At 38.9% G+C, this 27,005-nt stretch overlaps 1 protein-coding gene across 3 annotated transcripts in view; it reads right to left on the bottom strand.

Moving 5' to 3' along the window:
* Positions 1 to 27,005, bottom strand: part of Grid2 (glutamate ionotropic receptor delta type subunit 2) — a 1,058,508-nt gene that overhangs the window by 187,130 nt on the left and 844,373 nt on the right. For all 3 annotated transcript variants that reach the window (XM_042701886.1, XM_042701887.1, XM_042701885.1), the window contains one exon: positions 10,219 to 10,414. In XM_042701886.1, the coding sequence (XP_042557820.1) occupies positions 10,219 to 10,414 (196 nt within the window). The remainder of the gene's footprint in view (positions 1 to 10,218; positions 10,415 to 27,005) is intronic.

Here is a 27,005-nt window from a genome sequence, read left to right on the forward strand (position 1 = left end):
TTACTCTATTTGTAAGGAGATGGAAAGACATGACAAAAAATATATTAAGAGAAGTAAGCCATACCCAAAGAAACATAGGCTGCATGTTTTCCCTTATTTGTAGTAATTAGAATGCGTCCATAAATCTACAAGTAAACATAATGGATGGTAAGACAAAAAATTACACTTGGACTTGATAAACAGGACTGCAAATATCCACACAAAAGATTCAATAGCTAGGTGTATATGATCATATAAAGTAATGTTCATCAAAATGAATTCTAAGAAGTGGAAACCAGAGTTTTTTTTAATTTTATTTTTTGTGTTAGTATTTCCCCTTTGTTGATGTTTCTGATTTCTGTACCCTCTGTCTTGTATGTAAGTTTATCTGATTTGGGGAGGGGCAGGAAAAAGACAGAAATGGTGGGACAGAGGATGAACTAATTCAGCACTGACACTCATTAGACACTATGTTGGAAATGAACTATACAACTTGGGATGAAGAAGGGTCAGGAGGGAAAAAACCTGGGAGAAAATGAGGAAAGAGGCGACATTTTTCAAAAAGAAATGTGTTGATAATCTGACTTATGTAACTGTAACTCCTCTGTACATCACCATTAAGGTGATGTAAAATAAAAAGAAAAATAAGTTTACTAAAAAAGAGTACAGTTTTAGTTTTGAAAGATCAAGAGTTCTGAAGATGAATGCCACTAAACTGAACTTAAAAGTAAAGATGGTAAATGCTTTTGCATATACTTTAGCACAACTTAAAAAATTAAATAACTTTTGAGCTTTTCTGCTTGTCCTAGACATATTAATTATTGCAAATAAGGGAAACCATGGGACCCATGCTTCTTTGGGCCTGGTTTACTTCACTTGATATATTTTTTTCCAAGCCTTTCCATTTCCTAACAAATGGGGCAATGTCATTCTTTCTGATGGAGGCATACAATTCCATTGTGTATATATACCACATTTTCTTGATCCATTCATCTTCTGAGGGCCATCTGCGTTGGTTCCCTATCTTAGCTAAGGTAAATAATGCTGCAATAAACATAGTGTGCTGGTAGCTTTAGCGTGGCCTTGTTTGTGAACATTTGGGTAAATGCCCCAAAGTGGGATTGCTGGGTCATAGGGGAGCTCTATGTGGAGTCTTTTGAGGAACCTCCATACTACTTTCCAAAGTTGTTGAACAAGTTTACACTTCACCAACAATGCAGTAGGGTTTCCTTTTGGCCACATCCCCTCCAGGATCTGTTGTTATTAGAGTTCTTGATATAGCTTTTCTAACTGGAGTGAGGTGGAATTTCAATGTTGTTTTGATTTGCATTTCTTTTTATGGCTAGAGAAGTTGAGCATTTCTTCATATGTCTATTGGCCATTTTTATTCTCTCTTCAGAGAAGTTTCTCTTTAAGTCTTTAGCCTACTTATTAATCAGGCAGTTGTATGTCTAGGACAAGCAGAAAAGCTCAAAAGCTGTGCACATATGTCCATTTGAGATGATGCTAGGCAAAATGAACCCCCACATAGAGAAAATTGAAGTAGATTTTTTTCTACCACACATCAGTATGAGTTCATGTTATACTATACTCATTGCTCTAAAATAAATTAAAATAAGGCTTAAAATAAGGAAAGTAACAGTTGCAGATGTTTAATAAGAAAGGAATAATGTGTAAGCAGAAATGTCCAACAATTAATCTTAGAAATGCGAAAGTAGAAAGAGATACTAGTAGTCATGGCATTTATGCTTTAATCAGACAAATGAATTCAACAATTGAACAAAAAAATCAGAATAGAACATTGAACACACAAATCAGAATGATTAGTGCAGAAAGGTCATTTGAGGATAGGAAAAACAGTCAGAGGCTACACAATGCAAATGAAACTTATAATGGAAACCAATTCTACCACAAAGGAAGGAATGCTAAAAACTAAAGTAAGCATTAAGTACCTAAAGTCACAACAAGGGAAAAAGATACAGACATGAAATGCATTGTCTTCATTATAAAATAGCCATAGGAAAAAAATTGAGTTCTTTCTCCATATATAATTATGTGGGAAATAAATTTTGCAAGATTCCCATCTATATTTAATACTCTTAGGGATTAAAAAAGAGAATAGAAAACAGTGAAAAACTAATAGACAGGAACAAAACCATTGATCTCTATACATGCACACACAGAGAAAATAAATGTTCTTTGAAAACACTGTCTGGCAAAGGAATTGTTACTATATGAAGTGTACACTGGTGTGTGTTGATTTATAGTAGGACTCAACCAACTGCTGTTGGCCTGTCATGACATTTGCTAACAGGCATCATAAATGCTGCTGTGACAGGGACTAGAATAGAGAGTCCTGAAGGGATGAGGGCAGAGGAGCAAATAAGACAAAGTGCCACTGCGTTATTTTACTTAAAAAAGGCATACTAAGCTGGGCCTATGAGACAACATGGATACATAAAAATGCATGTTTATGACAGCTGTTTCATGAGAAAATAAAACTTTGAAAGTATTCAACAAGGCCACGGATCCAATAAATATGGTAGTTTATGCACTGTTCAGAGAGTGTTAGAATAATACTTTACAGATAATATATTCTAACCTGAAAGATGATTCTAACACAGAAATTGGAAATGACCAAAGTAGAGTACAAGTCTAAATTCAAATGAAAGGAAACTTTATAAAGGAACGATGTGTTCTTATATAAAAGCAAAAGCAAATCATAAAGCTTTATATCCCACCATAAGCATGGGGGTAACGTTGAAGGTAAAAGTGGGTGAGAAGGAACTGATGAAAATTCTGGCAGGATTATGAGGTTTAATGTTTTGTACTTTTCCAACAGAAAATTTTCGAGGTGCATCTAAATTTTCAACTTTGCAAAGCAGTCTCCTCACCTTTGGTGGGACTGATGTTTGAACTCAACCTCTGCTGCTAGATAGGTAGGTGCTCTACCATTTGAACCATCCCCTCAGCCCATTTTATTTTAGTCATTTTCACAAATAGGATCTAGAGCTTTTAGCCTGGGCTGGTCTTATGGATTATAGATATGAGAAACTATAACTGGCCTATGAAGTAGTTATTTAAAGTAACAATGAAACAAGACAATTCACCATAGATAGATAGATCGATAGATAGATACATTTTGAATATAATGGAACTCTTCAAAAGTCAAAGATCTACCTACACATTCTTCTTCATCTTGGAGAACACTATATAATGTTAGAATTCCTTTGGAATGTTTTTTCGGCTAGAACATGTGGCTGTGTATTAAACCAAAACTAACAGCAGGGGCTTGGTACTCCTATTAGTATCTTCTGTGTTTTTGGCTATGCAGTTTCTCTCATGTAACTATTATGTATAGTTTGAAATTAGAATTGAAAGAGCCACTAAACATTTGTTCCAGAAAAAATATTACAGAATCCATCAGTTGCACTTCCACACTTTTTAAATACATGGAAGAAAACTGAGGTCCCAAAACGTGATATCTTCATTCTGATCCAGAAATTTGCTATGTTGATTTTTTTCAAGTATCTTTGGCAATTCTTCTCATACCTCTTGCTCACTGGTTTAGGATGATACGATTAGGAAATTCATATGCTACGTACTCGGTAGGTATCTTTGTTCCATGGACACAGGCAGCTCCTCTCTCTCCATCCTTTGTGTGGCATCTGATTCTTCAACTAAAATTCCTTTCAACTTCCTGTCTATACAGTACTTCTGTTCACCCCGTGCCATTGTTCCATGCGTGTTTCTCCCAGCTAATTACTACCTCTCATTTACTTAATTAAGTCTGCCTGACTTTAAGTTTAACATCCCTTCCTCTAGGAAGCCTTCACTGACCTTAGGAAGTCTCTTCACCTAGTGGAGGAAGCTCCACTTTCTCCATGTTCTAATTTCTTCAACAGTTCTTGGTGGGTGGCTGTTAGAATGCGTTTATTTGGCAGCTACTGGCTTATTGCTTGCTGATAAAAGGAATGAGAGAACAGATGACTTAGAACTGAATATTGCTAATTAAAAGAGGAAGTATGGAAGAAATACCTTTCATTGTGGCTTAAAAGCATCCAATTTACCACCATGAAATAAAAGCAATTTTAAAACTCTATGTTCTGCTAATAGCAGTAATGACAGTGTCACCTTTGCGTTTATGGAACACTCCGTTATTTTCATTAGCACCCACTCTGATACAGAGAAGCAGTGTGTGCACACACACACACACAGATCTCAAACACTGAATTTGACATGTTCACAACTCAAAGTGCTTATGACCATGTAAATACGTTATGATTCAACATTTCCCCTTTCCTTTTTTTGAGGCAATATCAAAGCAAGATGGATTTTGATTTCACATATTCATGAGGATTACCATCAATGGAAAGAAATGTGTTAACTGAAGTATGGAAGATTCCAGGGACATCTCAAGTAGTGCAATTCCTTAGAAAGCCAAAAATCAAAGTTCAGCAAAATAGAACACGTGGAAGAAGGCCCTCAAAAAGGGAGCGGTGGGGTCCAAAGGAAAGGGGTAGACAAATGAAGAGGAGAAGGGGGCGTAATGCAAACAAGGATCCAATGTGTATCTTAAGACAAAATTAAGAAGAGGGAGGGAGAGGGTGGATAGAGGAAGGGTAGATGAGAATGTTGAAAGGGATAACATTGATCAAGCTATATTATATTAAAAAAACTGCTTTGGTAAGTGGCAACTCGTTTGCACAACTATTTAAAGGTAATAATACAAAATGACCATCACTTTTATAGAAAAACCTATCAAATTCCCAGGTATCAAAAATGCACGAGCAGAACAGTTAGGAACAGTTTTTATGCCTTTCTACTAGGCAGTTGCTAGAGAACTCCTCCTGCATTGTGTCATTACTGACACAGACCTAACAACTCTGATTGCTGGAGAGCAGAAAATGCACTCCTGGGGCCTGAGCTCCCAGCTGCAGGGTGAACTGCAAACATGAATCATATATTGTTTGTCGGAATCATTTGGCAAAGGGCAAATGGAGTAAATATCCCGCCACCCTCCTAGGCCCAATGGTATGACAACTTAGGCTTGGCATTTCAATAGCCCAGGGAAGTTCAACATTTTATTTTGTTTTCCTCAAGCAATGTGTCCTTTCCTGATTCTATTTCTATGATTCTATTTCTATAAAGGCCTAACCCAGATTTTAAAGTCACGAACCCAGATTTATTAGCAACAAGTTGCACATGCAAGTTCAAGTTCCTCCTTACATCTTTCTGAGGCAGATTCAGAAACTATCATTCACTTTGGCATCTTTATGCCAGATGATGCTACAGAGCTCTAAGAGGATGGGAAAATGGAAAAAAAAAAAAAACAGACAAGAGGATCTGACCAGCCTGGTTCAGGGGTTTGAGGTAGGTAAGATCAGGATCCACTAGATACAGAGCCAATTTTATCTGTTGGCTTGCTCTCAATCGCAAATACTGGTTTTCTGCTGATTCTTGGTGATTTGATTCTTTAGAGACATCCTTTTTTAGTACTTAATGTCTCCATTGCTTCTGTCTCTTCTCCAAAGAGCTTGTCTTTCTTCTAACTCAGTCCCTGCCCAGGTTAGGGCATTTTCAATAATGGCACTCACACACTTGGTGCGAATAGTGGTGAAGCACCAAGTGTTACACTCAGCTTGCTGTGGTAGGTCATTGCTCTTCATGTCTTCCAACCTTGGCTTTTTCCTGTTCTCACCAAGCCCATGAGAAACTTTTTTTTTTAAAAAAAGATCCTGTCAGCTTTCTGCTCAAAACCCTCCACTGGCTTCCAATATCAGAGTACAGGCGAAGTCATTAAAGCAGTGGCTTACACAGGATTACATTTGTCATTCTCAACCTTCATTGTGGATCAGAATCACTTGAAGGGATTTAAGAAATTCAAATGCCTTCATTTCCCAATTAAGATACAATCTGAACTATACTGAGGCTCAAACACCAGCAGTGTTCACAGCTTCCACCTTGCCCAACCTTTGATCTTTTCCTCATTCCCTTTCCTCTATCTCTCTTTCTCCTATCTCCATATTTTTATTTCTACTTTTTCCACCTACATACATCTCCCTACTAAATGTATGATACAGATTTAGCTTGTATCTTATCTGTTACCTTGTGAGAAGGTAAATGCCATGAAGGTATTTATTTAAATTTCTGTATTGCTGTTCACTCCAGTCAGTCACTAACGCCTGATACATAGCAAGTGCTCAATAAATAATTGTTGTATGCCTGAAAAAAATCAGTTACAATTTTAAATCATTCTCTCTTTACTTATGCAAAAATCCCGGGCAGAGAAAGACAGAAATAAATTTGTTCTAGCTTAATTAGGATAGTTCAGGATGGGTGAACATCTCACAAGAATAGTAAATCAGAACTCTAGACTTCATGCTCATTTGCATAGATTTCTTTTGGGAGTGGGGAGGTATAGCAGAACAAAGATGCTAGAAGGGATCAGGAACTACCTTCAAGTAAAAGAAACTTAATGAGACTAGCAGCTCAATTAAGAACAAGCTCAGCCTGAGACATTAATGAGATCTACTTAAGGTTACAGATTGTGAGGATTGCTATTCACAGTGATCCCGGCTTTGCTGGGAGGCTGTGACTGTATGTATGACAGATTCCTGGCACAGGTACCACAGAAAGCTGGCCTTTAGTGTAATGTTGCCTAGAGGACCTCTGGGGTCCCTTCTGCTTGGACAAATTCAAAATCAATGACAGAACACAGAAAGCAGCCAAAGATGTGCAAGACCAGTTATTCAAAGAAGGATCCACAGTTGTATGCTGTGTTGCAGCTCTTAGTTCCTGAGTCTCTTGTGAACTTTAGCAGGTGAAGAGGTTATTGTTTCTTTTTTACTTTTTTTTTAAAATAGAAACTTCTCAAAACGTGGCCACCTGAATCAAAATGCACATATTTATTATGCCTATGATCTGTCCAATCAATTTTGAGTTGTCTCTGCCTGGGGTGAAAGAAACAAATACTACATACAAATTTTACTTTTTTTATTTTTTTTCTGTTGTGAATTCATAAGGCATTCTTCACTACCCCTGTAGCCAATCAGGGAACAGAATAAATATAGAACAATAAGCATTTGATGACTAAAGTTGCAATTTTAAGCCTATTAGTCTTCTTTATTAGCAGGCTATTGGGGTAGAAAATGTCTTTGATTTCTTTTGCTACGTTTTCTTTTTCATTGTATCACCATTTTAACTAAACCCTAGGAAATACTTAATTACTAAATAATACTTTTTTGTTTTTGTTTTTGTTATTGTTGTTGCTTTTTGGTGTACTAGGGTTTGAACTCAGAGGCTAGTGCTTTTACTCACAGCTGATGCTCTACCACTTGAGACATATCTCCAGTTCTGGCCTTTTTTTTTAAAATCAGCGATAGGAGTGTCATGGTTTTGTTGCCTGGATTGGCTTGGAATCTTGATTCTCAGATCAGTCTCCTAAGTAGCTAGAGCTACATGTATGAGCCCCTGATGCTCAGTTAAAGAATTGTTGTGTAGTTACAAAGCTCTCATTATTTTATGAGATAGGTTCATAGCTCTAATTGTGCTATTTATTAAGAATATTTACCTATATTATTTCATTTACTCTTGACAAAAGCTGAAAGAAGCTGGATTTTTTTTACCAATATGACCAAACTTCTAAGGCCCCAACTAGTTTTAAATAATTAAGTTATATTTGCACATTTCATTCTCTACCTACCTATTAGTTAATTAACTAATTAATTTAGTGCCAGTACTGGTGCTCAGGGTTTGGGTGCTGTCCTTACTTTTTTCATTCATGTTTGGTGCTTTCCCACTTTCAGTTTTGTAGTGGTTAATTGGAGGTAAGTGTCTCATGGACTTTCCTGCCTGGGCTGGCTTTGATCCTCAATCTTCAGATCAGAGATTCCTAAGTAGCTCACAGGCATGAACCAGCAGTCTTCAGATAACATTTTAATTTTTAAGAAATGAGCTGGACTCAACTCCAGGGTAGATGACTGCAAAGGTCATATTTCTAATTCCTGAACTGACTGTAGTCATTTCACTACTGTGTAAAGTAAAACAGAAGGGAGCTGAGTGATCTGTACATTCTGTCTTTACTTTTCACAACCACGGCCCATTTTTTAATTGCACAGATGTACCCTGACTTAAATCACTCTAGTCAATCTCACATTTGATCTCCCGTTCAACCTTCCTTCCCAACTTTTCCATTCGTGAATTCAGTGACCATCCCTCTGCTGCCGTGCGAGTCTCCAGGTCGGAAGTCAGGGGTCGGTATACAGTTGGCACTCAATACTTGCTGAATGCATACATCCCATAGAGGAGAGAATGTGCATGTTTGCTTTGTGAAATGTTTCCTTTAGTATTTATGTGTTCAGTGAGAGAATGAAAGTCCTCGGGAACGGGACAGTATTGAAAAAAAAAAGACCAGTTATGGGAACTCTGGATCCTGAAACGGAAGTGTATACCATGAATTTCTAGTGATACTAATCCTTAAGAGGAAAAGTTCTCCAAGTGTGTGGGGAGGGGAGACGAGGGATGGTACTGGGGATTGAACCCAGGACCTAATGTATATATAATTCCACTGAGTTTGACACCTCTGGTCCCTTTAACAACAGATGATATAAAGTAAAATAACTTCCTAGACTACTTAATATACCTTCCCTGAAGCTCACGTTAATCTACCTTCTATGGCCACCTTGCTTTCCTCCCCAGCATACCTGCTCAGTCAGCCCCCCAACGCACCTTTCCATCCCTTCCCCCACCCCCAACTCTCTAGTTGAGGACACCGTTCTTTCCAGGGATGGAAGTTCCAGGTCCTCACGGGAAAGACAAGAAACAGACACTTTAGATCCATTCCTGGGTTCTGGGAAAATGGAATTTACACAATGAGGGCAAATGCACTAGAAGCCATGGTGAACACCTCAAGGTTATTTACTTCTCTATTTAGTGGCCTTTGCTAGCTTCTTAAGAATGGTCACTTCCTTAAGGACACGGTGAGAGTGTGGAGAACTTGACGTTGTCATCAAAATGATGACACCATGTGCTGACTGTCCTGCAGGCCAGGCGCAGATAAAGGGTTTCACATGACAAGGCTGACAGCAGTGCTGGAATCCGTGGTGCAGTAATTCTAATAGTGAAAACCTGAAGTATTTGTATTCTGAGTAGAACACTCAGATGAGGTCAAACATCATGCTGCTGTGAAAGGTCATACAGAAAGTGGGCACGGCACTATTATTCCTTTAGTAACATCCTTCCTCATGTATTTGAAGCATCCTTTTTTTCTTTGGAGATTCTGGGATATGAGCTCAGGGCCTTGCATATGCTAAGTTGGTGCTCTGCTCCTTAAACCATAGTCTATAGTCCTGTTTTTTGGTTATTTTGAACATGGCATCTAGTAAAGTTTCTGTCTATACTGGCCTTGAACTCTAATCTTCCAGATCTCTCCTGAGTAGCTAGGATTACAGGCAAGAGCCACGTGGAGCCCAGCTTTATAATTATTCAATTATTCATGCCAAACATTGATTGTTATCAGGCGACCCAAAGGAGGTAATTTTAAGCAAAACAGAAACAGAAACCAAAATAAAAACAAACCAGTGTTCTCATAGAGGCTGATAATGCCTGCATTACTTCTGTATACGTGTAAATAAATTTCAGTTCAGCAAGGAAAAAAAAAAGGAACGTTAAGTTCTCTAACAAAGGAAACAAGCCACTCTAAGTCTTTTTCTGTATAGTTGCTTCCAAATGATGGCTATAAAATAGTAAGATGTAGATAAAGATTTTCACCTTTGAAAATAGTAGCAGACATTTGTAGGAACCTTATTTGCCGACAAGATTAGCTTATATTTCTGAATAGCTTCACATAATCACAAGTAAAGATAGAGTTTTAAGCTAGAAACAAATGCAGAAAATACCCTGAATCATTTAAAAGAATTAGATAACCCTAATAATACTTGGAGGGAGATTTGTAGAAAAAGAACTATTTTTAGCCATCATGTTTATAAGTCCTTAATCCTTTCTTGGACAAAATGCCAGTATGTATAAATTTAGTTTTGGAGTTCCAAAGGCTTTAAAAGCTCTTTAATAATGTCCCAAGTTACCTCGAAGCCTTCTTCAAACCTATAGATGGCATGATTTAACTAAAGACTCCCCGGCAGGGTTAGAGCAAGCAAGAGATACAAATATCTCAATTTCGTAATTGCAACATAAAAGGCGAGCTGGTAAGGACTATTATTGGAAAACCACAACCAGTACCTTTTGAACACCTGCTTGTGACTCCAAGACATTGTTCTCTGATCCATTGCTTCTGTTGATCATGCGCCACATTTGGGAATACATGCTGTCTCTCTCGAAAGGATTCAGCCCCTTCGTGCGGACATGCTCATAGACCGCAGAATCCAGCACTGTGCCGTAAGGAATGTCTGTCTGCTTGGACAGATCCTGCAGAGACCTTGGTTGTTGGGAGAAAAGAGAGACACAGGAAAGAGAACTGAATGTCTGCAAGTGGAAACAAAGTCAAAGGAAGAAAACAGTAATGTCTACGGAGACAGATATCGAATCTCGTCCTTATGTATGGAGTTAGATTTTCTTCTTGCTATTATGCTGTGATACATGAAACCTGACAGTAAGATAGATGTGGAAAATTATAAAAAGTCAAAAGTACAATTGCAGAATAAATGGGCATTTGTGGTGGTATCGCAGAGGTTTTCTTGTGAACTCTCCTGGGAAAAAAGTCTAGAAATATCATTAAAATAATGACTAATTAAATTGCTATGTGTTATACTTCAGTTGTTTAATTTCAGTACATTATAAGTACTAGGTTTATACTTCTTTAGGTGTCAAAGCTTTCATAATTTTTTTTGTTGGTCATGGGGCTTGCACTCAGGACATGGGTGCAGTCCTTGAGCTTTTTTTGCTCAAGGCTAGCATTCTACCACTTTGAGCCACAGCTCTTCTTCTGGTTTTCTGGTGATTAATTGGAGATAAGAGTCTCACGGACTTTGGTGCCTGGGCTGGCTTTGAACTGTCATTGTCATATCTCAGCCTCCTGAGTAGCTAGGATTACACATATGAGCCACCAGTGCCCTCCCTTTTTTTTTCAAAGAAACTAATTATATTTTATACAAACAACATGCCTTGAAATCAATCACATGCACAAAAATTAGTACTGTATTCATGGTAGTCACTATTGTCTACTGCATACATAACAAGCAATTGAGAACTATTTCATCCATGTTGAACGTGAGGAAGTTATCCTTGATCAGACAGGATAGCATGGTCAATGCGGGAGAGATTAGGATACAAATGGAGGCTGCTTTCCCCCACAGCCCATGGTGTATAAGATGCTGTTTCTTATTTCCTTTGCTATAGTTGATCTACTGTGTGTATGTGGTAGGGGCAAGAGGTAGGAGAGAAAGAAAGATAGAAGGAGTGAAAGAGAGAAGGAGATGGACAGAGGAAAAGTAGTGGGAGAAGGATAGGGAGAGAAAGAGACTGATTCTTCTTTATATTTAAGAAGGATATATCATACTTCTGTGAGCTGAAGAGATTTGTCATCTCCTCTGTTTTGGGATAATGCTCCAGGATTTTCCAAGCCAATATTTGCGTTAGAAATGTGTCCCCTGTGTCCCATGCTATCTCTTTCTAGGCAGTTTCCTTCTCTGACCCTCAATGTAGAGATTGATAGTTGAGTTTCAGAGTCACTCTGAGAAACAGTTACCACTCTCTGGAAAGTCGTTGAGATTGTACAGCTGCCCAGTGCAGATGATTGGCACTTCAGAACTAATATGTGTCTTTAGCATAATGTTCAAAATAGAATACTGTCGTGTATCAAGCTCACTAACTTCTGGGACTGGAGATAGATGCTTTGAAGCACGATATCATCCAGTGAACAATAATAAATTCCTAAGACATTTCACAACCGTGGACAATAAATCTCATATAATATATACCTCTGCTCTTTTGGTCTGGCTCTACATGGAGTTAGCCAGTAATTTCATGTAAGTCTCTCAAACCAACATTGTGAATATTCTTGTAGTTCTCAATCTCCTGAAGGTACGAAATTATGTTGCAAACAATAAATTAGGGGCTCTGTTAGAGGAGCGTCTGTGCCAATTTCTAATAGCAACTTTCAGTAAAATTTAATGTGCTTGCATTGTTGATGTGTTTCATTTACTCTGTGAAAACAGATGATAATTTCTTTTGGCTCTACATATCTGCTGTATAAAGGATACATTTCAAAAGTATTGTTTGATAAGCAGAATTTTCTAATTATTCTAACGATTGGAGATCCCAAGTGTTTGTGTAAATAAAGTGTTCGTGTAAATAAACATTGGAGGGAGAAATGATAGAAAATGAGCTATGTGTATCTGGGACACAATTTACTGGGAGTGACATTTATTCCTGGAACACTATGTAATTATTTTGGTGATAGGATATCAATAATAATTTTGTTGTGAGAATAATCTATTTTTTTTTCAGTAGTGGGAATGATTCTGTATTCAAAACACCTATGGAAGAAATTCTCAAATAACACAGAAAGAAGAAATCAAACATATCTATACAGGTTAAATGGCATGCCCCACCTATTCCATTTCTACAAATACAAGGAGAGGTAGTTGCACACAGAGCTTGAATGTCCATGAATGGAGAAGGCCCTCCAGAAACAGATATGACTGTCCACTTTTCTGGTAGATTTAATAGGTCTAATAGAAAGCTTCAATTTAGTGGTGGTGAGATCATACTTTGGTTGGTGAAACTGTTTTGAAGACAATAACTTTTAAAAGAAATATCTTGATACATTGCTCATCTGGAGTTCCTGGTGTCAGGACAAAAAGGGAGTTTATTTTCAACATGCTTCAAGTTTAGACTAGCAGAGCATTTTGTAATTTAAAACAAAGGCATGTTCCCTCTAGTAGTTTCTAATATCAAGTTCAGCTTATAAATTTGCCTTGAGACATGCCTGCAATAAAAATTACAGCTTGTCTGATTCAGTGTCCTTCTATTATAGCACACCAAGATAGCACTAAGGGTGACAAAAATGAAATGACTAAAGCAAAATGAATGAATTGAAATAACTTGCTACAGAAAGAGAAGGCTGGTTTAAGAGCCAACCATGCTAATAAGATTTTAAAGCAGGTTCTGCATGCAGTGTTATGGCTTAAGTTATGCACCCCTAAAAGAAATCTAATAGGTTATTACACAAGATTTAACAATCTTCAAAACCTTGTATCTGAAGGCCAAAGGCTGAGTGGATTCTATTTAGATATGCCCCATTGTTGCCTTAAAATACTACACAATTCCAGAATCACCCAAAAGCAAGTGTCATCTAATTTACCATGGTGATTCACATTTCTTATTTTAGTAATAGGCAATGTTTGCCCACAGAAGGGCTGAGAAAATCTAGATCACTTCAGAGTCGTTATCTGTGATGAAACTCAGACTAATATACTCCATTTTCTCCTTGGCACACAACCCCAAAACTGACAGAATGTAGCAAATGCTCACTCTGTGATGACCGAACCTGAGCCCTCTTCTCTGTCTCCCGACTACTCACTCATTCATGTAGAGTAAAAATGATGGCTTCTACATGCACGTTATGAATTATAAAATAAAACAAATGCTGCCTGGTATGGGTATACACACCCGTAATCCTAGCTATTCAGGAGACTGAGATTTGAGGATCGTTATTCAAAGCCAACCTGGGCAAGAATTGCTGTAAGACTTTTATCTCCAGTTAATCAGCAAAAAGCTGGAAGTAGAGCTGTGGCTCAAGTGGAAGAGCACCAGCCTTTAGTGAAAATTCCAAGTGGGAGTAGAAGACCCTAGGATCAAGCCCTAGTATCTTTGCACACCTCCCTGAAAGAATGGAAGTGTATGCACGCAGGCGCGCGTACACACAGACACAGACACAGACACAGACACAGACACAGACACACACACACACACACACACACACACACACACACACACACACAGAAGTAAGTCAACCAGTTGTCAAACCAGTCAACATCTGAGATTCTTTTTTAAAATTTCCCAGATGGGTGTCCTATTAAGCTAGCATCAACGTCAGATACTAAATGATACTGAAAGGGTACTGTTCACATCAATATTACAAGCATTGCAGAAATGCAAAACTTAGGCAATTCTATGAAAATAAATGCTAGGGGTTTGAGTAGATCTAGGAAAATTTCTTTCTTAGGAAAAATCAACACTGAAAACTCCTGCAAATGTTAAAAACTAATTTTGAGCTATGCCATAGTCTTAAATCAATTATAACTGACAGCTATCACTGAAACCTCTGGTTGGCCAGATTTATCAGCAAGTAGACCTGGGGACAGTGTTTTCTGGGAACAGTGTGGTGCTCGGTGCTTCTGTCAATCTTACTTTCTTCTCTGTGAAGTAATGAGGGTAGCAGGACCCTCCTTTTTTGTAACAGAACCTATCAGAATGACTATTATTTTTAATATTTACATTGTAATGATCATGAGATTCTTTACTCATTAAAGAAGGTCTCACTACAGTTTTTTGAACTGGCAGAGGAAAGATGACCCTTCATAAATATTGTTGAAAAAGAGATTCCACATGGACTAGAGTTAAGTAACATCTGAATTTTCCCCTTTCCTGTGACAGCATTGGGATTTGAACTCAGGGCTTGTGAGAAAGGTACCTTACTGCTTGAACCATGCCTTCATTCCTTTTCACTTGTACTATTTTTATTTTTATTTTTGGTCCAGTCGTGGGGCCTGAACTCTGGGCCTGGGCACTGTCCCTCAGCTCTTCAGCTCAAGGTTAGCGCTCTACCACTTGAGCCACAGCGCCACTTCTGGCTTTTTTCTTTTTGCTTATGTGGTGCTGAGGAATCGAACCCAGGGCCTCAGGCATGCAAGGCAAGCACTCTACCACTGAGCCACCTTCCCAGCCCACTTGTACTATTTTTAAAACAAGGTTCTAGACTCTTGCAGAGAGCAGCCTGAACAATAATCCTTCTGTGTATGTTTTCTACATAGGTGGCATGATGGGCATGTGTCATCAGGAATGGATTTTGGTTGAGTGAAATGGGGTCTTAGGAATTCTTTGTCCAAACTATGGTCTTTCCTCAGACTGTGGTCCTTCCAATCTCAGGCCTCCCAAGGAGCTACAATTACAGACATGAACCACTGAACTTGGCGTAACATTCCTAATTATATATGAGTCTATGGCACTAAATAGTCATAACTTCTTTTAAAACAAACTCTTTGTAAGACTATTAGTAAAATTATGTTACAAGGAATGTGTTGTTAAAATATTTAGCTTAGCATTTCTAAAACTGTCAACTACTTAATTTATTAAAAATCTAATGGAAAACTTGGAAAAAATTATATTAAGTGAAGTAAGCCAGGCCCAAAGAAACATAGGGCCCATGGTTTCCCTTATTTGCAATATCTAGTATATGTCTGAGTCAAGCGGAAAAGGTCAGATAATGTGATGTCAGGAAAATGAACCCTTAGATATGTATTTTAATGTTTTTTTCTTTCATGCATGTGTTTCTAATGCATTTATAAGATTATCTCTTTGTTGCTTTGTATGTCCCTCCCCCACAGTATAACCCCTGCTTTCACTATATTTGATGTCAGTATAACTTGTGGAGGAGACGGGGAAAAACCAGTTGTTTAAGGATACAGGTGGACCTGTTGCAACAATGAGAAGTACAAGTTGTCATGTCCAAAACGAGCTTTACAACGTCGGTGCGGGGGGGGGGGGGGGGGGGAAGGGGGGGAAGGAGAAGGATTGGGATTGGGGGGGAGGGGGGAGGCTGGGAAGGGATGTGAAGGGTAAACCAAAGGAGGAGGCTGCAATGCTTGGTAAGAAATGTACGCATTATCCTGCCCATGTAATTGTAACCCCTCTGTACAGTATGTTCACAAATAAAATTAAATTAAATTAAAAAGAAAAAAAAATCTAATGGTTCTGCAGTGAACATTCATATTTTTAACCCACTTGCCTTTTGAAACTTCTTTGTACAACTACTTACAGATAATGAAAAAATAAATGTTAGTTACTTATATAAACCTTTCAAATAACTTCATTAACTTCTCTACTTCATCTTTGCCTCTTCTTCTTCTTCCTCCTCCATTTTTAAAAAATGATGACACTGCCCCATTTGTTAGGAAATAGAAAAAAATTGGAAAAAAATTATATTAAGTGAAGTAAGCCAGACTCAAAAAAACATAGGTCCCATGGTTTCCCTTATCTGCAATAACTAGTATATGTCTAAGACAAGCAGAAGAGGTCACAAACTATATACATATGCCCATATAACCTGATTCTAAGCAAAATGAACTCCCAAGATAGGGAAATAAGAAATTTTACTTTTGGTATTGTTCTTTTTAATGTACTTATAATGTACTATGTGATTTTTTTTGTTTCTTTGTGTGTTCCTCCCCCAAGGTATAACTCCTGCTTTCACTGTATTTGATGTTAGTGACCTGCATCTTGTTTATACATTTTTCTAATTTGGGGAGGGGAAGGGAAATAACAAAATGCTGAAATAAGGATACAGGTTGGCCCATTGTAACAATGAGATGTACGAGACACTATGTTGAAAACTTTAGAACTTTGCAGGGGTCGGGGAGGAGTTGGGGAGGTGGGGAGGGAAGGGATGGTTGGGGAAAAACAAAGGAGGGAGTAACAATGCTTGATAGGAAATGGACTCATTCCCTTGCTCATATAATTGTAACCCCTCTGTACAGTATCTTTACAATTAAAAATATATTAAAAAATGAGCCTGCCTGTATGGAATACTCTCTAACAGACAATTTGTGCTTCCAGCCCTGGCTCTGGGATATTTTACGTTTAATCCCATTTCTGTGGAGTGGTTTAAGTCTGCTCAAGTTAGTACAACAGAAGGGATTTCTCTTTCGATCAGGAAAGAAGTGGAATGTCATTGAAATGATTGGCACTGGGCACTTCAGGCATAGAGACTGAAGGTGGAAAACACACACACACACACACACACACACACACACACAGGGACTGTGACAAGCATGATCGCACTCAACTCAGGCCTTCCCGCCTCTTTACATCCCCACCTGCCTCCTGTAGTCTCTGTTTGAACATCTTCCAAAGGCCAGAGAGGGTTGCAGCCCCAAGGGCTCATTAGCAATCGTGTAATGAAGCACCTGCCAAAGCCCGTGGCCCAGCACCAAGGGTGGCAGCTGAGAGCTTTGAGGTCAAGTGCAGAAACAGGCATTCTATCCCAAAGCAATAATAATAACAACTAACAGCAAGAGTGAGAATATCCCATTCCAACTCAAAAACCAAAGGTAAATGCTGGGCAACAGGACTGGGCAGGCTTGCCAAAGAGGGGCCAAGCCTGGGGTGTCTAAATCATGGGCTTAAAGAAATAAAAGATTTAACGTGCGCTGTAATCCTTGAACAAGTTACGTATGTTTCTCCAAATTATGATTCATTTCTTCGCTAACTAGGGAAATACTTTTATGTGAAGTGATCTAGAAGTTTGAATTAGGATGGTGGATGGCCGAGGCCTTGTCTACTGCTTGGCTCTCTCTAAGTGTTCAAGTATTAGTAGTTATCGTTTCTTCAACTTTATTATCAGTATTATTGTTATTACTTTGTCCCTCTCTTTTAGGGGTTCTAGAACTCTCATTTCCGTGCTTTCCTGTGAGGTTCAGTTCTCAGCTAGTCACTTTTCCTATCTTTGACCCTTCCTGCTAAGGTCCTTGTTGAACTAATCTGTCACCAGGTTCTAGATTTTTTAATCGCTTGACACTTGTAATTTGGGCACTAGCTTTGTTTTCTTGTTATCAAAAGTCCTGTCATTAAAAAAAAAAGTATTAATTTTAAACAGTTGTACAATAGAGTTGCCACTGAACAAAGCACCTTGATCCATGGCCAACCCCTATCCTTTTTAATCTGGGCAACCATTCCCATGTTTTCTCCCTAGCTCTACTTTAACCCATTGCTAATCCATCCTCCTTGCCCCAGTGGAAATGCTCATTGAGTGGCCTTATGAATATGTTCAATTTAGGGCAAATTTCCTCATTGACGTCTCTTTAAATGTTTCCTACATAGTCCAGTACCCTTAGAATACCATTCAAAATCTTGAAGCCTTTTAATTTCCATGATTAAACATAACACCGGCCTCATTCAAAATAACAGCAGAGACCACAGTAGAGGTCAAACATACTATTCTTCTTGTTCTTTTATCATATTGTTGCTCCCTGGGAGGTGTTTTCCACAGAAGTTGCCTCCTTGTCTACCTTGTGAAATCTACTATCTCTTCCATGCTCCTGGCCTAGATTCACATTTGATTAGTGTTAGGCAATATTACTTCCTTATCTACTTTGTTAGACTGTACACACTGGTAGTTCTTAGGATTTTTTTTATTCATCTTTGAGAATCAGACCCTTGAGTTCTGGGCCTGGAAAAATAGACAGCAATAAATGGAGCTGGTTTATTTTGCCTAGTCTTGACTACAAACAAAATAAAACATCTCACACAACACAAAACAAAAACTTCCATTTTGGAAAGTCCATATACCCATGAAACTAAAATTGCATAAATATCAGGCTGTTAATGTATATTACTAGTGGGTAATTTATCAAGGCCTGAAGTATGTGCAGTTAATTTTTTAAAGAGATCTTTGGGAATTTCTTCTGCAACCAAATCAATCAGCTGAGAAAGCATTATCAGACCTCCAGTGAGTTGCTTGCCAAAGCATTTTGCCATGTATGTAAAATAAATAAAATCAGAATCTAGGCAAATAAAAAAAAAAAAAGAAAACTCAAGCAAACGGGACTGAACACACACATTTGGACGAGCTGCAATTCTTGTCCATGATTCTGGCAGTTGCAGGACTTGGAACAAAAAATGCCAGCGTAGTTCTAAAGTTTTCAGTGCAGAGAGAAAGAGAGAGAGAGAGAGAGAGAGAGAGAGAGAGAGAGAGAGAGAGAGAGAGAGAGGCTTCGTTTCATGAGTGATTTTCTGTCTGAAATGTTAGAAACAAGAAATATAAAACCACTCAACAAACTCTCTTAACCCTCTTAACTGAAATGATTATAATATACATAAACATGCTTACAATTTCCCTAGTGAAAGAGGAGAGAAATATCAAAAGAGCAAGGAGTGAATATTTACTCTCTGTAATACTACTGAGTTTCCCACAGAAGTTTGTGGAGAAGGTCTGATGAAATCCAAGGGTATTGCACACAGATGGCGAGGGAAGCAGGTCTCTTTGAGGTCAGAAAGGAAATTTGGTTTGTAGGTGGTTCGGTTCTTATGAGTCCAGTGAGCTATTTTTAGTATCTGTGGCTCTCTGCAGAGAATATAGGTGAGACAGCTGAATTAGAGAGGTAGATGCTTCTTTAGCCAAATAATATTAGGTTGCTTATTTTGAACATATTAAGGTCAAAGTCATTTTAGTGGAAGAAACTGGCCTCTCATTAGGAATCCACTGTAAAAACCAAAGTGTTGGGTTTTCATTCCTGTCCAGGTGCTGAGATCACTTCTCAGCATAGAAGAAGCCCTTTGAAGACCAAGAGGAAGGTCAGAAGTTGAAATAATACCAGGCAGGGTAAAGGGTAAAGATCTCCCCCCACCCTCCATGGATCATTCCACAGCCAGGCTTTCTGGATAGAGAAGAAGCTTTCTATGAGGCGTATTGAGGACCCCAAAGGGTTGGGGATGTGGAGAGAGTGAGCCAATGAGCCATTCCACGAGGATCACTATGTGGTGCAGCCTTTCCAGTTCCTCTGTTCCACGCCTCTCTCTACCCACATCCTGAATCCATCACCTGCCTTGGACCCCTCCTTCGTATAGGACAGCAGAGCTCATTAGATGAAAGACAGCTCCTAGTCCTTGGGCACTGAGCTTTTTAAGAATGCTTGTTTGATCTGTATTTCTAAGAACTGCTTAAATAGCAGTCAGTTTCCAGTGTGGCTGCTGTAGAAAGAGTGTGTCAAATGCGTGTGGAGGATACACTCCCTTCTGGGAGAATTACTAGGTGGAGTGCTATCCTGGTAGACCAACAAATGGATGGCATTGAAACTTTCCTGGTGGATTCAGGGTTGATTCCGGGACTCTCTGAGCAACAGCATAGTCAGGGCCTGAACCCTTACACTCTACGTGCTCAGTGGAGAATGGGCAGAGATAAGCAGCTCAGAAGCAGAAAGATGGCTGCTATAAACTACTGAAAGGCCATCCTCCCCCCACGGGAAAGATTCACTTCTCCCAGACAAACTTAAAAGTTGGTTCATGCTAGTGGACGAGGTAGGTCATTTTAGAAAACCCAGAGGAAGATAGAAATGCTCTGTACATCTTATTAATATGAAGCATAGATAATAATGACATTGCTAAACTCTTGCCAAAGTGATAATGTGATGCAATGTAAGGGAATAATCTGTAAGATTCCGACTTCTTCACCTACATTTTTGAATTAGCAACTAATTTTGCCACCATGAGTCCTTAAATGTAGTCAACGTCACATTTTTCCACTGAACTGTGTATCCTGAAACTGCTAACAGAATTGTCATATAGGATGATGGCTGATTAATTATTTATTAATTATCAATATTTAATAAGTCATTAAATACATGTATATGTACATCTTGAAAATATTATATTTAAATAATATGTGATACATGATAGTAAATTATATATTTTATATACTAATTAATAAAAACTCGATTGTAAAATGATCCATTAGTCTATGAATTCAAGCATCTTTCAGTTTTCCTATGTATGGGACAAAGTATGTGTAGTTTTTTTGTTCTATATCATGAAAAACAATACAATATTTATTTACCTCCAACACACTAGGAATAAGCACGGACTTACTATAAATTTGTATGGCTAGCATTTCTTTCTGTTATTGTTGACTTCTAGCTGACAATAACATTCTTAAATGTGATAGTTGGCATCTTCAATATTAAATGGCATCTTCAAATAATCCAATAGACTTCAACAGTGGAGTAATAGATTTTTATATTCCTATATTCTTAAGGAGATCTGAGAAAGTATAATCAATCATTCCATCACAAAACTCCAAAGAGTAACCAAAAGCAGTCATTATTCAATTAGGTACCTTAAAAGTTCATAAGCCAGCCCTCAATTGACTTCCTAAGGTACCCTAGTGACTGAGGAAACTAAACACCAGAAAGTCCCTACTCATGCCTAACCTCAAACCCTCTGATGTCAGAGAATCCTCTCGTTTTGTCTTCAGAAAATGGGCCATAGCTGGGCAAATCTTTATCTAATAATACATTCTTCTTTCATTTCATCCTTTAGCTTTGTCTATGTAGAATTAAATATTAAATCCACTCAGTTCTTATCCACAGGATCTATTACTTATTACGTTCTGATATTATTGAAGCCATACCTAGTATAAGGCTTGCACACTTTATAGACTTTAAAAATGGCTGTGGTATGGGGCTGGGAAGGTGGCTCAGTGGTAGAGCGCTTGCCTTGCATGCCTGAGACCCTGAGTTCGATTCCTCAGCACCACATAAGCAAAAAGAAAAAAGCTGGAAGTTGCGCTGTGGCTCAAGTGGTAGAGCGCTAGCCTTGAGCTGAAGAGCTGAGGGACAGTGCCCAGGCCCAGAGTTCAGGCCCTACGGCTGGACCACCCCCCCCCCCCAAAATGGCTGTGGTAGCTTTGAAGGTCTTGAACAATAGGCTGTGGTAACTAACTCACACCTGTAATCTCAGCTACTCAGGAGGCAGATTGGGAGGATGATGGTTCAAAGATAATCTAGGCATACAATTAGCAGGAATCCCCATCTTCAGCAAACAAGGAGAGCATAGTTTCCATCCTTGAAATTTCAGCCATGCAAGAGGCATAGGTAGAAGTATTATAGATTGAGGCTGGCTCCAAGCAAAAAGTATCAAACACTGGTGGAAAAATAGCTAACAAACAAAAAAGGGCTGGGGATACGGCTTAAGTGGGAGAATGCGTATTTAACAAGCACAAGACTGACTCCAAACCCTTGTAACACACACACACACACACACACACACACATACACACACACACACTTAAACAATATTTACAGAACTACATGACTCTAGTCATTTTTATAATTAAACAGCAGTGTTACACATCAAGTTTGTAATTGTCAGATAAATTGTTCATTCTAAAATTGTCTTTATCCTCTGTTTTTTACCTACCATGCAAGTGTGCACGCATGTACACACACACATGCACACATGTATGCATGCCTTGGAGTAAATGGCCACATATTTATCCTTAAACTTCATCTTATTTCCCATCACCTTGCTTAATTTGTCAAGGTCCTTATGCATTCTTACAGTGTAGTTCTAGGTAATAATCACCCCTACTCAATAGAGAGCAATCTGCATATTTAATAAGCCTACTCCCTATTCCATATTTCAAATCAACACTGAAAATGTTCATTAGTATCAAGACCCATGCAGACTGATGGAGAAAACTTTAGTCAATATACCCTTCGAGGCTGACATTGAACCACTGAGCGCTACTGTGCGTCCGGCTGACTAACAAGCTACGATGTGATCATACATCTTAATGCTACAGAAAAGCACGGCCTAAATAAAATAACACGTGGATTCAAATGAGAAATCAATAGTAATTTGTAAGTTTTTTTTTCTCTGGAAGGTCTTTTGAAGAGCTCAAAACATTACTCACATGATCAAAATTTTTCAGGCCCGGTGGAGGGGGGGAGGGGCGCGGAATGCTTAGGAAGAAGACTGAAGAAATACCAGTAAGCTAATTTAAGAGTCTATTCAACAATCTGGTGAAACATCACTGTGAGAGTAAGGTAGAAAGTAAGGTAGAGCTAGTGAATCTTGTAATGGATCAGACTAAAAGCAGAAGTGTTGGCATCTCAGAACAAAACAGAGCAAAAGATGAAGTGTCTCATAATAATTTAACATTTTCCTTCTTCCCAGAGTGCAGGTCAGAGTGCAGAGTGTAGATTTTTTACAATCATCCCATTCTTTTTTTTTTTCTTTTAAAGAATGATTCAGAGAAATTATTCTCAATTTGCAATTAGGTGATATTTTCTTTTGGAGAGATTTCCATGCAAATTGGTATGAAATGTCCATCCTGATTCTGGGAGGTTTTATTAAAACTACTCAGGAGGCTGAGATCTGAGGATTGTGGTTTGAAGACAACCCCAGGCAGGAAAGTCTGAGAGACTTTTATTTCCACTAAATTACAAAAGAAAGCTGGAAGTGGAGCTGTGGTTCAAGTGGTAGAGCATTAACTTTGAGCTTAAAAGCTCAGGGACAGCTCCCAGACCCAGAGTTCAAGCCCTGGGACCAGCAAAAGATAAAAAAAAAGCTACTTTGAAATTAGAAAAATGCCCAAACTCTTCTGCAAACGTGTCTCCCCACACCTCAAATCAACAGCAAATCTTGAAAAATCTGCAGCACTTTCTCTAAACACACAATTTTTATATGACAAAAGAGATCAAAAGCTAGCCAGCTAGTAGAGATCCTTTTCTTTCCCCGAAACCCTAGTCCTAGCCCTCATAATTCGATATTATCCAGTGCATCATACTCTTTTTCAACTTTTTAGCACTAGGTCTTGAGAAGGGAGTTGACTAGTGGTGTCTGTAGGTGTCTGAGTGGAAGAGAAAGCCATCAAAATAAATGGACTATGTTTAGATGACAGGCACTCTGGATGCACTAAGAGGGTCAGAGGAGCAAGGAAGTGAAGCGGGTTCTTAGGGCAGGGTGGAGGTTGGCCCTCCAAGACCGCTGGCAAAGGAAGAAGCTGGGAAAGGGAAGAGGAACTGGCAAAACATAAAACCATGGTTGTCTCTGTCTAGGACATGTTATGTAGATATCTGTGAGTTTGCTCTGATGAGGTCGCTCGGATCTGCCTTCATAAATGTGTAGCTCTGTACAGGATTTTACAATTGAACATTGGACATTGAAAAACAATTTAATCCCAGTGGTAGAGCCACAACCTGGACAGTAGAAGCAGCAGCAGCATTTTCTTAAAAGAAGGAACACTGAAGCTCAAAGTGGATTGTAAACTTCCTTCCCAGTAGAGGAAAGAGATCTGAAAAAGACTCAGGTCTTCAGTGGGCTGTAGCAGTGTCACCGCTCTGCACGCCTCTCCTCCTGCTGGCCTCCATCCATTACAGTTCTTCCTGCATGCATATCACCAGGGCCCGCCTCCCATTCAGCCCACTTCCTCCATACCCAAGTCAGTGTGCTGAGTACACGAGGGGAGAGGTATCATATGCAAAAACTAGTGGCAGATAGAATTTCTGCATTCAGCAGACTTCAGATAAGGACAGAAAAGAACCAAAAACAAAACAAAACAGACAAGAATCTACTTTCTGGAGTATTTAATAGGCCAGAGGGAGAAAGTAGAGGGGAGAGAGAGAGGGAGGGAGGGACAGAGAGAGAGAGAGAGACAGAGACAGAGACAGAGAGAAAGAGGAGAGAGAGACAGAGACAGAGAGACAGAGAGAAAGGAGAGAGAGATGGAGAAAGAGAGAGAGAGAGAGAGAGAGTCAGAATCAACTTCAGTTTAACGGATTTAAAATATCTTCCAGAGAGAGGAAGGATTGATTTGTTTAGAAGGATTCAGGAAGAAGGCGATCACCTTGGGGGATGCAGGAGCTTTATGAGTTTGGCAGAGTTTTTTTGTCTTGGTGAACTGCTTGTAAACAGAAACTCTGCCAATGCTAATACAGCCCTGTTCCTGGGAGCCACAAATAAAGTAAGAGACAACTTTTAATTAAATGTTCAGTGAAGGGTGGCTTTGAGAGACCAGTGTACTTCTTAGAGTTTTTGCTTTTGGGTTTTTGTTTTGTGTTTGAAGATAAAGATCCTGACTACGACCTCTAGATGGCTGTGATGAACCTGAAGTATCAGTCACAGCAATGCTGCATAGCTGTCAGCCATGGAAACACAGAGAGACACAGGGCTAGGGGATGGGGTCTTCTTCTGTCTGCAGTACCCGTGAGTTCAGGAGCTAAGCCTACACAATTCTGCACGGAAATGGAACATGAAAGCAGCATGGATGAGGCCTAGCTCACTTCAACCAGCATGAATCTTGCTGATCCCAATAAAGTGGGCACTTCCCTACCGAGAGCTCTGAAATAGGCTTGCACACAGAAGAGTGAGTGAGCGAGAAGTGGGAAATGAGGGGTGATGCCATGTTGGCTTTACGTTCTCATGTGGAATGATAGTCCAAAGAAATCACTTTTACATTGATGATTTTTTTTGGCGGGGGAGGGGGATTGATTTTTATTTCAGTTCTGAGGCTTCAACAAAGGGCCTCACCCTAACGCTTGGCTCTCTTTGCTCTAGGCTGATGATCTAGACCCTTTGAATCACAACTCTACTACAGACTTTTGCAGATCAATTGGAGCTAAGTCTCATGGACGTTCCCGCCTGAGCTGACTTCAAACCTCAATCCTCAAACTTCAGCTTCCTAAGTAGCTGGATTACAGCTGTGAGCCACTTGTACCTGGCTTCACATCTCTGATTTATATATATATATATATATATATATATATATACATATATATATATATGTATATATATATATATGTATATATATGCATATAAATATACACACACCTATGCATATATATATATAAATACATCCATCATGTTTCATATTATTAAGTTAGACTGAAAAAATCATTTCTCATTTATTCAATGAATGAATATTACTTGTAATAAATTATGCACTAGGTACTTAATGAAGTCCTACTTAAGGCTTGAAGTTGGCACATAGGTGTTTAAAACAGTCTTCCAGAACATGTACCTTAACTGGGAAAGTAAAGTAAACAGTGACATGTCCACATAAGGGCAGACAGAGATGAGGGAGAGGCAAAGTGGTTCAAACATAAGCAACATCAAATGGAGTCGTGCACGGTGAGGGCGTGTGTGTGTGTGTGTGTGTGTGTGTGTGTGTGTGTGTGTGTGTGTGTGTGTGTGTGGTGAGTTAACAGAGAGCATCGAGCCTGGCAAAGAGAAATCCTGACCCAAGGTTACTGCAGGCTGCTGTGGGTAGCAGCGTGATCTTCGTACTTGTCAGTCCAGACCTAAGGTGAGACTGCTTGCCGGTTCTACAAGAGCTGATGGACACCATAGGAACATGGAAGCCAGTGCTATCTAGGATGTGTTGAGGAACAGAGCTATGCACCCTACCAACTGCCTCTAACTATCATCATAGTGTCTTGTGCTCTTTGTACTGTGTTCCATTGTTTGGTTGCAATGGTGTTTATAGCTTCATCTACCCAGCTAAACTGGCATAGAACAACATGCCCACCTTGGGGTAATGTGAATTCCTGCTTTTGAAATCATACTACAGTAACTGAAGATGTAACCATAGAAGCTGAGTGAGTTGGCACACCCCTTTAATCTCACCAGTAGGGAGGTAGGAGTAGAAGGGCCAAGGTATCTATGAAGGTCTAGAGACACTTGCTCAAAAAAAATAAAAAAGAACAAAAGAAATATAACAAAAGAGAACACAAAAGAGCCACAACAACAAATCCCAAGATGTAACAGCTGTAGAAAACTGCATGTCAACGACGTAATACTTCTGTGTTTTTACAACTTCCTTTACAACTTCTTGAGAAAGATTATTTCAAAATGAAGTATTAAAAGAATGCTTGCGTAAATGTGAACAGAACTTTCTAAAATGTAATAGTCCATGGATTATTAGTGATTTGTCTTTCAACTTTTTAATCTACTTTCTTATTTTCTAAAGTTAGCCCTGCATGGCATTGAAATTCCAGTTGAGTAAAAGTAACTTTGATTTCTTTGTTGATGGCTCAAGGCTAAAACTAAGTGGAAAAATGGGCCCACGAACATCGGAGCTTGAGATACAACTTTAGTGCAAAATTGCATCTGAAAAGCAGCATAATAAGAGTGATTTTCCTCATATTAGTAACTTTTCTTTTTCAGTCATATAGCTAGGAGTCAGTAAAACCACATCTGTTTTGAAAATCTTAAAAAAATAAACCGTTGTGAAGTAGCTGCATTCACTATAAATGAAAATGCTACACCAGAGATATAAATGTTTAGTGCCAAAT

The sequence above is a fragment of the Dipodomys spectabilis genome, unplaced genomic scaffold (genome assembly GCF_019054845.1).
Source record: "Dipodomys spectabilis isolate Male_0828 unplaced genomic scaffold, ASM1905484v1 ptg000297l, whole genome shotgun sequence".
Lineage (NCBI taxonomy): Eukaryota > Metazoa > Chordata > Mammalia > Rodentia > Heteromyidae > Dipodomys > Dipodomys spectabilis.